This window comes from Sebastes fasciatus, chromosome 19 (genome assembly GCF_043250625.1).
Source record: "Sebastes fasciatus isolate fSebFas1 chromosome 19, fSebFas1.pri, whole genome shotgun sequence".
Taxonomy (NCBI): domain Eukaryota; kingdom Metazoa; phylum Chordata; class Actinopteri; order Perciformes; family Sebastidae; genus Sebastes; species Sebastes fasciatus.
In genome coordinates this window covers 13,623,004-13,635,774 of record NC_133813.1, presented here as the reverse complement: position 1 = coordinate 13,635,774, position 12,771 = coordinate 13,623,004, and the positions used below count along the sequence as shown (strand labels likewise).

At 42.4% G+C, this 12,771-nt stretch overlaps 1 protein-coding gene across 1 annotated transcript in view; it reads left to right on the top strand.

Annotated features, from left to right (window-relative positions):
• Positions 1–12,771, top strand: part of col27a1a (collagen, type XXVII, alpha 1a) — an 81,627-nt gene that overhangs the window by 33,131 nt on the left and 35,725 nt on the right. Inside the window, exons 8-13 of the mRNA XM_074616816.1 lie at positions 1,873–1,917; positions 5,190–5,243; positions 5,766–5,810; positions 7,077–7,130; positions 7,873–7,917; positions 11,058–11,111. Coding sequence (XP_074472917.1) covers positions 1,873–1,917; positions 5,190–5,243; positions 5,766–5,810; positions 7,077–7,130; positions 7,873–7,917; positions 11,058–11,111 — 297 coding nt within the window. The remainder of the gene's footprint in view (positions 1–1,872; positions 1,918–5,189; positions 5,244–5,765; positions 5,811–7,076; positions 7,131–7,872; positions 7,918–11,057; positions 11,112–12,771) is intronic.

Here is a 12,771-nt window from a genome sequence, read left to right as displayed (position 1 = left end):
AAAAAATAATAATAATTTCTTCCAATAAGAGAGTTTATTCCCATTCATCACCGGGGCTATTGACGCTGTTACAGACTGTTAAAAGAAGTGCTTTCAACGTTTTCAAATTTTTGAGAGGAAAAAACCGTCATGGTCATTTTCAAAGGGGTCCCTTGACCTCTGACCTCAAGGTATTTGAATGAAAATGGGTTCTATGGGTACCCAAGAGTCTCCCCTTTACAGACATGCCCACTTTATGATGATCACATGCAGTTTGGGGCAAGTCATAGTCAAGTCAGCACACTGATACACTGACAGCTGTTGTTGCCTGTTGGGCTGCAGTTTGCCATGTTATGATTTGAGCATATTGTTATGCTAAATGCAGTACCTGTGAGGGTTTCTGGACAATATTTGTCATTGTTTTGTGTTGTTAATTGATTTCCAATAATAAATATATGCATACATTTGCATAAAGCAGCATATTTCCAATATATCCCATGTTGATAAGAGTATTACATACTTGACAAATCTCGAAACTCAGTTTCACAGATCTGTCGATTAAATAGTCTAATAGATTAGTTGACAAAATCGTATGAGCGTTAGTCGACTAAGAATTTCTTTGGTCGGGGACAGCACTAGATCAACCTAGAGGAGAAAATCAAGCTAATGGCAGATTCAGATTCAGACACATGCAGGCGATTCGTCAACACGTTATTACGACTGCCCAACAAGCCGAAATCAACTGGAAATTTTCAAAACATCAGTCAGACACAGGCGCCATGTGTCTGCAAGTGCATCCATCCCTGTTCTCTTTCACAAAGCTGTGGAAAACACACACACACAGGTTTCTGCTTGTGTAACGGCAGCGGTCTGTCAGCACCTGGTGACATCTCTATTTGCTTAATGTGTATTACTCGTGCATTTTCATCTGAGCGCCAAGCGTCTCCTCCTAGTGGTCTTTTGATGATGTGCAACAGATGATGTGAGGTGATAGCGAGACAGAAATGAAAGGCTGGATTTGTCTTAGATACGGGGAGAAAGTTTAAGGATTTGTTCAGGGATGAAAACTAAAATATAGATTTATTTAGTTTGAACTGTGATATCGGTAACGAATGTATTGTTGACACAGTTGCTGTACCTATTGAAGTACTGAATGTGGAGTATAATGCTGACAGTGGTAGTTTAAAATGCTGGTATGAAGGTGTAAGCCACTGAGAGTGATCATGTAACATAACGAGAAGAGGGATGCTGTGTCCTCTCCTCCTGTTGCAGTCAGATGTCAGGGCTGAAGGATGGTTTACAGGAACTCAGGGAGTTTTGGCTTGGTCCTCTAGAGCTGTGGTTTAGGAAAACGGGACAACGGGAGTCTTTCCTTTCTTTGCCCTTCTGTTTTTATTTTGCTTTTTTCCCTTTCTGTCCTTTCTTTTCTGTCTTGCCGTCTCTCACTCTATCAAACTGTGGTCTGGAAAGGCTTGTATTCCCACCTTTGATTTAGTTTTTCTCTGCTCTTTGTTGGGGGTCTGTGTTGCTGGAGTCAGCAGAACTGAAGAAAAGCACTATGTCAGCCTGTCTTCATCATTGTAGTCTGGAAGGAGGGAGCTGCTATCTGACTCAAACAGGAAGGCATTTATATCCTCACCGTGCCATGATCCTGGCGAGCACAGTTTCTCTACGAACACAGCCAGTGGAAAGTCTGATCCCATGACAGGAGGGCAGATTGATTCCTTGCATATGGCACTGAACTTGTCTGTCGGGGCTGTTATCGTTAACATGCATATTTTACTTTGCACAAAACTCCACTTTGTTTCTTGACTGTGTGTGTGTTTTCTTTCACCTGTCCATTATTTTATGCTTCAACTAACTCCCCATGTCTCTTTATGTTTGCCTCTTTAGGGACTGAAAGGTCACCCTGGTCCACATGGACTCCCTGGAGAGCCTGTAAGTATCTTTCTCCACTCCATAGACACCTTTTTCCCTGGCTTCATACCATGTAAATGTTGTTCTCCCATGCTACTGCTATTCCTCACGCTTCCATTAATCCCACACTTGAAAATGTTCCCATATATTGCAACTAGGGCTGTCAAAGTTAACGCGTTAATAACGCATTAATGCAAATTAGTTTTAACGCTACTAATTTCTTTAACGCATTTTTAGGTTGTAGCGGTCTCAGTTTTAAAGCTCCAAACTTGTGCTAAATTTTGGCGAGGAAAAACTGGCATGGCCATTTTCAAAGGGGTCCCTTGACCTCTGACCTCCAGATATGTGACTGAAAATGGGTTCTATGGGTGCCCACAAGTCTCCCCTTTACAGACATGCCCACTTTATGATAATCACATGCAGTTTGGGGCAAGTCATAGTCTAGTCAGCACACTGACACACTGACAGCTGTTGTTGCCTGTTGGGCTGCAGTTTGCCATGTTATGATTTGAGCATATTTTTAATGTTAGATGCAGTACCTGTGAGGGTTTCTGGACAATATTTGACATTGTTTTGTGTTGTTAATTTATTTCCAATAATAAATAATGCATACATTTGCATAAAGCGGCATATTTGCCCACTCCCATGTTGATAAGAGTATTAAATGCAAAAAATTATGTTATGTTATTGTCCTTGTTTCTTGCTAGATATAACATCCCTGCTTTGTGCATTCGTCTTCGTGAGTGTCTGAATGTTTTGCTCTTAAGGAGTCCACCATCAAGGCCAATTATTGATGACTAATCCCTCATATTCTCACGTCTCGCCTCATTCTTTAAAAGCTCAGTCATCGTCCACTCAGTCTGTGTGTATGCATGTGTGTGTTTGTGTGTGCACGTACCAAGCATGCCTGCAGTGTATCCAGATTAGATTATCCTGTTATGAAGCACTGGTGAGGACAGACATCTGGCCAAAGTGCTGCGCTGCAGCGATGCTCTCCAGGATATCAGAAAGCGATGCCAAACTAAGAAGAGAGAGAAAATAGAGAGAAGAGAAACAGGAACAAGCCAACTAGGCCAACAGTGACACGCTCACGGCTATTACACTGCAGCTTTGGAGAAAGATTTCCTTTGTGTGACTTTCTTTCTCTGGACTGAATGTTCGGCCTCTTCTACGGCATTTTACCGTGATGCTATCTTAACCTTCCTCCACTATGTTTCCCTCTTTGGGGATGTCAGTTCAATGAGCTCTTTTATTCACTGCTACAAGTGGGAGGAGACGTGACTCTGGCTGTTTAGTCCAACCCAAAAGGATTATTTTAAGTATGGAGCCTCCAGCCTCGTGTCCAGAGCTATTTCCAGTCAGGCTGGGTCATACTACTGTTGGTATTAAGGAAAGGCCTGACTCATGGAAAGCAGAGTGGAACATTCTCCTCATTGTCACACAGTTTTAAGTTAGTCTCCGTTCTCTTGGAGACGTCACCAGTGCAGGGAGTTCCCGCACTACTCATCATGAAGAAGGGGTACTCTTTCTCTCTCACCATCATGTCCTTCTAGTCTGTCCATCCTCGAACGCCCCCCTCTTTCCCACAGAGCTGCTGCTCATCATCACGGCTTTAGCCTCGAGTCTAAATCACCGTAGCACCCGTGAGTGACGGAGTAATAAGCACAACTGTTTGGCAGTGTGGACGATCCAGTTATTGGGAGCAAAGGCCAGCTGGTGTGCATAAAGTGTTGATGACTCTTTGTTACTGTAATACACCATCGGGCCGCGTTCAGAGCCCCCACTTCACTGCTGGCCAGTTATAAAGAACCAAACCTCGCTCGGCCAAATTTCTTGTCTGGCTTTAACTGGCTGCATTATGCACTATATTTATCCAAGAGAAGGAATGGCAGGCAGTGCACATGGCTGCACGTCCGGAGTGTGTCAAAGGAAGTTATACATGAACACTGGTGCTCTGCGAATTTTGGACACAACCTGCAGCTGTGTGTGTGTGTGTGTGTGTCTCGCACTCACACACACATAAACCAAACTCCTAATGAGCTTGTTTACACAGACCACATCTCATCGACTTTAAGCAGTAACCATGAGTCCTGGTATCCAACAGATATACTTGGTAGGAGTGGGCGATATGCAGTGCTGGAATGCAAGTACATTTACTACTGTACTTAAGTACCAGTTTGAAGTACATGTACTTTACAAATCTTGTACTTTGTGCTCCACTACATTTATTTAATATTTATAGTTACTAGTTATTTACAAATTAAAGTGGACATATCCAGTGTTAATTTTGGCAGCTGTTTTAGATTTAGTCTTAAAACAAAAATGCGTCATGAGTCATTATTATCATTCATTCTAGTTTTAGTCCAGTTTTAGTCACCGAAAAGTCATTTCATTTTAGTGAAAATGTTGAAAATTGTCAGCTATTTTTATTTTTATTTTTATTTAATCTTCTCGTCCTGTTTAGTCATCAGATTATATTTAAAGTTTCTGTCATTTTAGTCAAACTCATTTCACATCAAATTCATCTCATTCACATCTCATTATCTGATGAAAAACACAGGTTGAATGATTAAGAATACAGCTTTGCAGTTAGTTCAAGTCCTCCTGACGGCGCTCATTAATGATGCGCGGTTCAGTCGCACCCACCGCTCCGTTATGAGAGCCAATCCACCCACCCTAGATTTGGCTCCCCTTCCGATGTCTCATGCAGCGTCATTAGAATATACCGCCCACGGCTTGAGAACTACCTTTGCAAAGGTGCACCATATTTTTCTCACCAGCCAATCAGAGCAGACTGGGCATTTTTCAGGGGGTGGGGGGGTATTAAAGAGACAGGCGCTAAAACGGAGCATTTCAGACCGAGGGTGAATACAGGTATATTCAGACAGACAGAAAAATAACGTGTTTTTTTAACATTAAGACATGTAAACATGACCTTATAAACGTTATAAAGGTATAAAGATAAACCCAAAATACAAGTATGAACTTGGATATGAGCATGATATGTCTCCTTTAAGATTTTATATCCAAAACCTACGATCATCTTATAGAATATCAAGCAATACCAAGGAGTATAAAAAATACTTAACACAAACATCACTATGACAAACTACAGCACTATCCCTTTGCTCTTTTAACTTAAGTCCAATCCTTAACTCCATCTCCCTCTCTGAAACTGTCTGCTACTGAGCAGAATGGCCTGCCTGTGTGTTTGTGTTTCTGTAATTTTGATCACCAACCCTACCTCTCTCCCCCTCTCTCTCTCTCTCTCTCTCTCTCTCTCTTCCCTGCAGGGAGAGCATGGTCCAGTCGGAAGCCCAGGTGCCAAAGGTTATCCTGGCAGGCAGGTGCAGTAAATCCTCTGCTGTGACTGGTACAGTTGTAGTCAGGGCCATAGTAAGGGCAGAGGGCCAAGTGGAATTAGGTTATGTTGAACAGCTGACTTGGAGGAAAATATTTGGGTAAATACTGTATAGAGGAGTATTTGAAAAACAAAAATGAAGTGGTGCAAGAGAACAACATCACAAGCTACAGCCTCAGAAATTACCAGAAAGCTGAATGGGAACATTTATTGAATAGCTATGATATTGTAAAGTATTGTATTGTACAGTACCTGTTATTGTGGCCACCCTCTTTACAGTATGTGGGTTTACTGGCATCTTTATTATGATTTGTACAAAGGAATTAGGAAGTAAATACTTTACATTTTAAACTGGTTTAAATGTGTTTGACTGTAAGTTGCTTTTTAATGCCATCATGATGCACAATGACAAACACATTCACAGCGTATTTTGGAAACACATTATTTCAGGTATAAACCAGTAAAAGTGTTGAACCGCTGAGATAAAGTTCCTCTCTCTGTTTTTCAGGGTTTACCTGGGCCTATAGGACCATTGGGGCCTAAAGGCGTTCGGGTAAGTCAACTCAACATCTTCCCCCTTTGAATGTGCTCCTCAAGTTTGATTTTATCGTCCTAAATTACTAACATTGGTGCTTTGACAGGACCAGCGAACGTGTTTATAGGGATGGCGGTCAGCCTGACAGCTTACTGACACTTTATTACGCAATATTTATAGAAGGAGACTCAGTTAAAACACGCAGAAAGTTGTTTAATTAAAGGCTGCAAACCGTTGGTATTTTGCGCCGTTAACCCCGCTGTTGCATGAGGACACATGCATGTGCACGTAGATGCAACAACATCCAAAGTGCATGTGTGGACAGTATGAGAGCATGCATGCACTTCGGGTGCACCGGCATCCACCTCTGCACACATAAACACATTCATACACACAAGCACACTATTAATAGTGTGCTAAACTTAGGAGCCTTTTGCTTGTAATGTAAACACTGCATTACTGTATACAGACACTTAGTGAAAGGCTGGCTGTTGATAAGCCTCCGCATACAAACACACACCCTTAAGGTACACAAACAAAGAAACACACGCTCGCCGGACACAAACAGGGATTTTTATGTTGCGTTCCAATAAAGGTTCTTTATCAGCTCCCCCTTGGCTGCTCCGAAGCCTCCCCTGCCCCCACTGGCTGGAATTTCCTGTTTAAGCTCCGTATGAGGCCCTGCTGTCTTAAGGAGGCATTCTAGTCCTCTCTCTCTCTCACTGAGCCACCTTTCCAAATATTCTGCACTGCAGCATACTCCATATTGTGTGCACATAAACCGACTCAACTAGCATCTCTGGTGTTCTACTGTTGTGGTGTTTGTGCTTGTGTTCCTCTTTCTCTCTCTCTCTCTCTCTCTGTGTGTGTGTGTGTGTCTCCCCCTGCACCGACAGCTCATTGTGATGTCCTGGCTATCTTCAGAGATCCCTGGCGTGAGGGTATGTGCCCTTGGACTACATCGTGGAAGCCAGCACCATGCAGTCCATGGGCATATACACTTGCCTCATGGCTTGGTTCTTCATGGAAGCCCGCCCTATCCATGCTGGACCCCCACGGCCCCCTGAAACCCGGCCCTAGAGCACAAAGGGGAGGTGCTGTTCTTCCTGCTGCTTTTATGGCGTCCAAATACTCACATCCCATATTCCTCCTCTCTCCTCTTTTCTCTCTTCTTTTTCCTGTCTTCCCCTCTCCTCTCCTCTCCTCTCCTCTCCTCTCCTTTCCTCTCCTCTCCTCTCCTCTCCTCTCATATCCTCTCCTATCCTCTCCTCTCCTCTCCTGCAGGGTTTCATTGGAATCCCGGGGCTTTTTGGCCTGCCCGGGCCTGATGGCGAAAGAGTGAGTTTTTTGTCAAATGTGTATTTTCTCTCTCAAGCACACTCAATAATTGCAAAAACAAATGATGTACAGTGACCAATTGAATCCTGCTCATGGGCCCTGTGAGATGAAAAACAGCGCCTCTCTTGCCATTTCATTCAGCTGTCTTGTTATTGTTATACTGCTGGAAACAGAGTCCAGCTGTCCGAGATGCTGCTGTACAAGGCCGTGTGGGAGTGCTGATGACTCATATGATAAAAGCCCCCTCTTAGAGCCTTTGAACTGCCTGAACTCATCAAGGCCTCCTCCTTCCGTACGGCCTCTAAAACATGAAGTGATTAGCCTACTTATGACATGCTCCAGGAGGTTGCGTCAGAGCAGGGCCGGCTGCAATCAGGACCTCTCCAGCCAGCCACTTAGCAAGATGGCTCACTCCGTAGCTACACACAACAGACGGTGTCTTCTCCCAGGAGAAACTGGTGTTTATTTAACATCTATATGTATGAGACAGAGGCTTAAATTCCTCATAATAAGCTGGGAAAATATTGGACAAGGCTGCAGTCAGCTGTTCCTCACATCTGTTGAAGCAGGAGTTGAAAGAAGCTTACAGCTTTTTAATTGTGTGTTTTGGGCTTGAATCAGTTGTGCTTTTTACATAATGTCTGTCTTTCTTTGTTTTTTTCTATCTTTCTTGAACCCTTTCCTTTCCCCTTCTGCTTTGTTTTCTACTCCACCTCTGCTCTGTCTTGTTTTGTTTTTTTAGGGCATTCCCGGTGAACCAGGGAAGAGGGGCAAGATGGGTAGGCCGGTAAAGTTTTGTCTCAACATACTTTACAGATCATCTTTTCAAAGTGTGATGAATTGTTGACTGTGAATGCATCATCTGCTTTATTATTTGAAGGAGTTTGGGAGGTGGTGACAGAAATCAAACAACGTTCAAATGAGGCAGTGAGAGCATTTCGGTGCAAAGACTGTAACACCTACATTGTGAACATTTATAAAGTCTGGATTTACGTCATTGTGTCAGCTCAATATTTCCATGGCGGTTAGAGGGGTCAACTGCAGCCTGAATGCATGTGGAGTCCCACCAGCCGCACATCAGGGTCTTGGATGCAACAAGAAAAAGGCTTTTGTTGGAATAAAAGGCTTTTGGTCCCGCCCAGCATGGAGCCAAGCCATTTGGAGGAAGCCGTCGGTTCTGTTGTGTGTGTCAGATAGTGTTCAAAGTCAGTTTGACAGACTGTTTCAGAAAGAAACGCACAGCTGAGATCATTCTGCAGCTGTTGCTTATTGGCTTTTCTGTAAATAAGGCATTTATAGACCAAAAAGTCTGAACACACGCGAGCCAGTGTCCGCTTAGTGTGAGGTTTTGAGAACTGCAGCTCATTCTGTAATTAGACAAATGTTTAGGAAGCAGCTGTGGATGCAAATTCACAATGTGTGAGGCTTTGGATCGTGTGTTTGCATTCGATTTTCGCGTTGCGCGTGTGTGTTCTCCCCACTTACACATAAGAGCCGTGAGCTGATTCAGTTTCTTAAGACACTTTACTGCAACAAACAAACACCTTGTGAAGTCCGTTTCACAGTTCCGGCACAGGTCATGCAAAACTAAAAGTCTTCACATGGAAGTGCTGTCATCACAGCTCCAAGCGAACCCTGAATGATTTTATGACAGCCGCAGCACTGCTATTCAAGGCCGAAAACAAATTAATGACAGTGTATCACAATCCATAACTCTGTTTCATACTAAACAGAAGAGCAGAGTGGCAACAGAGTCCTGTAATTTTGATCATTTAAAATTCTATAAAAGGCTATTTCAGCTGTTACAGCCCCTTATAACTGACCTTTAAATGTAAGTGGAAAACACACACATCACCGTCACTTGATTTCATGGAAAATGGAAAGTTAGGACACTTACACGATGATCCCTGAGAGATCATCCCTCTCCTCCCTGACGGAGGACAAAGAACAGAAGAAGCACCTGAACTGCAGCCAGACGTTTTAATGGCCATAACCACAGCGCTTGTGCTGCTCTGTCGAGGAAACACGCACACACACACACAATCAGCCCGCCATCTACCAAAGAGTGATGAGGGAATAGATATATCTTAAAGAGTGGAGAGCCTAAAAAGTTTCCGAAGTGCATCGCCAACAGTTCTGCGTTTCAACTTAACTTTTTTTATGCGCTGTTTAGGGTCTGTTTGTCTTTTAGAGGTCGTCTTTATCAGGCCGCAGTTCTTTCACATCAGCGCGTTATCTAACAGTGAGTGCTGCTGCTGTTTTACTATTTGATCTCGAAGCTGAAGATCATCATGTAAAAGCAGACAGCTTCATATAACGCTCATCAAAGGCTTTTTTAAAGTGCTGCTCTTGGCAAAACTACGTTTCCCACATTTGTCTTTAGTCTGTAAGACAGTGGTGACAGATGTATGATTCATCCTTTGGGTCACTGTCATGCTTCATAGATTTCTGTTGCACTTCTGCTTCCCCCTGTGCGCACAATCTCTTAGAAGCATAAAGCATTCCCATGCAGTCGTTTTGGGGGGGGTTCCAAATGTCATCCTAATAGGAACAGAAGAGAGCTGTACAATTACAGCATTTATTGCAGTTATGTTTGCGTCATTGACCTGATGGGATGTGTCAGTAGATTGAAGGATAGGTGAACATTACATTTGAATATGAAGTTATCCCAGACTGGTTTCCTTTAAATAAAAAGCTGCAAACTCAAATACAAAGAGTTGCATTTAGTCAGCAGATTCTATTTCTAAGTCACAGATTAAAGTAAATACACACTGTATATCTAAAACATCTCTACTTTTACAAGAATAACTGCCATTTCCTCGAGGTATCTACACTAATTAGCATTTTGGAGCAATATGTGGAGGCCACAACAGCAGGACCCAGTCATTATGGAGGTTTTTAGGATGCCCTCGTGCTCTCTGCAGCACCACCAACTGTTATCATATAGCTCAGATTAGCATCCCGTTTACTGCTAAATGGACGGAGTAATTACTTGGCTCTCTCGTTGCATTTAGAAAATGTACTCAGCCAAAGTAGAACAGTTGGCTGCCTATACAATACAGCTGATAGATTTAATGCACATAATGGCGGTAATTATGCTCTTATTTTGTACATATTTCAGATGGCTTTTTGTCTAATGTTATGTTTGACTCAGTCAAATTGTTATAATTGCTGTGCAATTACAGTAGCAGCCCTCTTGGTTGTGTAACAGTCAGCGGTATTTGCGAAAACATGCTCCGTAAATTTGACTCCATGGTTAAAGACATAATGATTTAGTGGTACTGAAGGTCCATAATTTAAACACACCCTCCTCCAATGAAAAGCACATTTTTGTCATATTAGTTTCTTTAATTCTGTAATTGAGCAATGTGATTCTTATTATTGTGGCAGATCAATGAAATTAGCACTGCATTTAACTATGTTTACTGTGCCACTCAAAATATTTTTATATTAACAATAGATCCAATTACTACTTTTATGTGATTTATGTTCCCCTCCTCACTGTGGAGATTTATAGCAGCTCATTCTTTTGGTTTTCTGGTCCGTAACTACTGTTTAGTTTCACACTCAGTGCTCTCATAGTTTCGTTTTCAGACGCAGCAGGAAGCTTTTTTCACCAAATAGAAGCTCTTAAAAACGAACTCTACACTATAGCTACCCAGCACCAAACAGCAGGGAGATATTAGCAACTAGATGGTGAACATAATGGAGCGTTTAGCAGCTAAAGAGACAAATAAAAGGGGACTCCAGTTGAAAGCTAATGTTGCTCCATATTTGCTGGATGTGTAAATAAGCAACTGTTTAAAAAAAATTTGATTTCACATGTTTAAAAGCAGAACATACTCTTTACATTGAATGGATGTCTGAGTTTGATTGTCTCTGTTTGTGTGCAGCCAAACATAAAAGCTACTTTCTCTCTGTCCTCAGGGGTTTCCGGGGGACTTTGGGGAGAGAGGACCACCTGGACCAGATGGAGAGCCAGTATGTCACACACTCAGTTACACAGTCACCTAAATACTTAACCAAGCCACACACTCACACACCCTCCTACACACACACACAAACTGAGAGCAGTGGCTTCACTCACACACCAACCCCCTACTGTTTTAGTACTGACATTTTGGCGCTCGTGCTGGTGAGTAAATCACCTGGCACTCCTGCAGTGGGTCTCTGTTTTTCTCTTTCATTTGAAGTTTAGTTTTTTGCTCCGGACAAGTTTTATTGCTGTATTTAATTTCATCCCATCCCGATAATTTTACTTGGCACTCGTTTTCAAAAAACGCACAGTATAAAGGGGGAGACCAGTTAACAGGCCGGGCTTTTCCATTCACTGATGTTAACTGGCCACCAACACACACACGCAGTATTATTAGGAGGTGATGTCCAAGAATAGTAAATGATGTAATAGGATGTTGTTTTGAGTAATTGTTCCCAATTCAACAACGACTTGTCAGCAAAGACTGTCGCATGTCTGCATCCACATCAACTTTATTTGATCTGAGCGTAATTTCTATGTCTGGATACTGTCATTCTGACAAACAGCACTTCATCAGTCAGAGTGGTAAAAATCTAAAACGAAAACATAAACACATAAGCAAGTTGCTCTTTAACAGGCTCATAAACACAAAAGTGCATTCATGTTTGAAGAAAGACTTCGCTCACACATCCCTTAGTTTTCCAGTGGTTCAGTCCTGCTGCTCGGGCCTCATCTTCCAGAGTATGCATCAGATGTTAGCGTATATTTTGAATAATCTGTACAAAGGGTTTATGAAATCCAAGGTGACATATTTCCACCCCACATGAGCGATTCTTTGTCTCCATTTGAGAAAAGAACGTTTTGTGCTTTTTTTCTTCTCCTGCAAATTCTCCAATGTCTCTGTTAATTTGTTTCCCTGGTCCCTGTTTTATCTTGAGTGCTTAACAAACAAGTCTCTACAACAGGGGTAGGCAATCTTAGGCCTTAACCAATCGCTCACTAGCAATAAGTGTGCAGTAGTTTTTTGGAAATGTTGAAGTGCCCTCTCATCCGCATGCCAAATTATGTCTTTCACATCCATTGGCAGTTGCCTGGCCTATTATTTACGGCAGTCTGATAAATTTTTTTCCCAACCCACATTCCGCGAAGACCCTCTGATTGGCTAGTACTTGTTGCCTTCTTCACAGAAGTTTATTGCTGATGAACAAGATCGGTGGAAGGTTGGTAGGGCTAATGATTTCAACTCAGATGTGGATGTTTTCATAAGGATGGCAGCCTTCATGTAGAGTACTCTCATATATAATTACATTTGGTAATTGGCACCAAACACAAAGTACGGCTGACGCTGATGGGAAAGTCATTAGTTTTGCAGGTATTTAGTCAAAAACCAATGATTATGGCGCGAAATGAAAAGTAAGGGGATCAAGAGTTGTCAAGACATTTCACTAAAATAACAAAAATATCAACCTCATGGTGGTGCTAGAGGAAGTCACAAGGATACATCGTCTTGAAACCATGAATGTTGTTTAATTCATCTGGTAGATGTTGAGATTTCACTTGATAAGCACCCGATTCAGACTGTTATCAGGCCATTAAGTGTACGTTATCAGTCGCTAGAGGCTCCATAGATGTGGGTCAGTAGGGGCCTACTACGCCTACTACGTT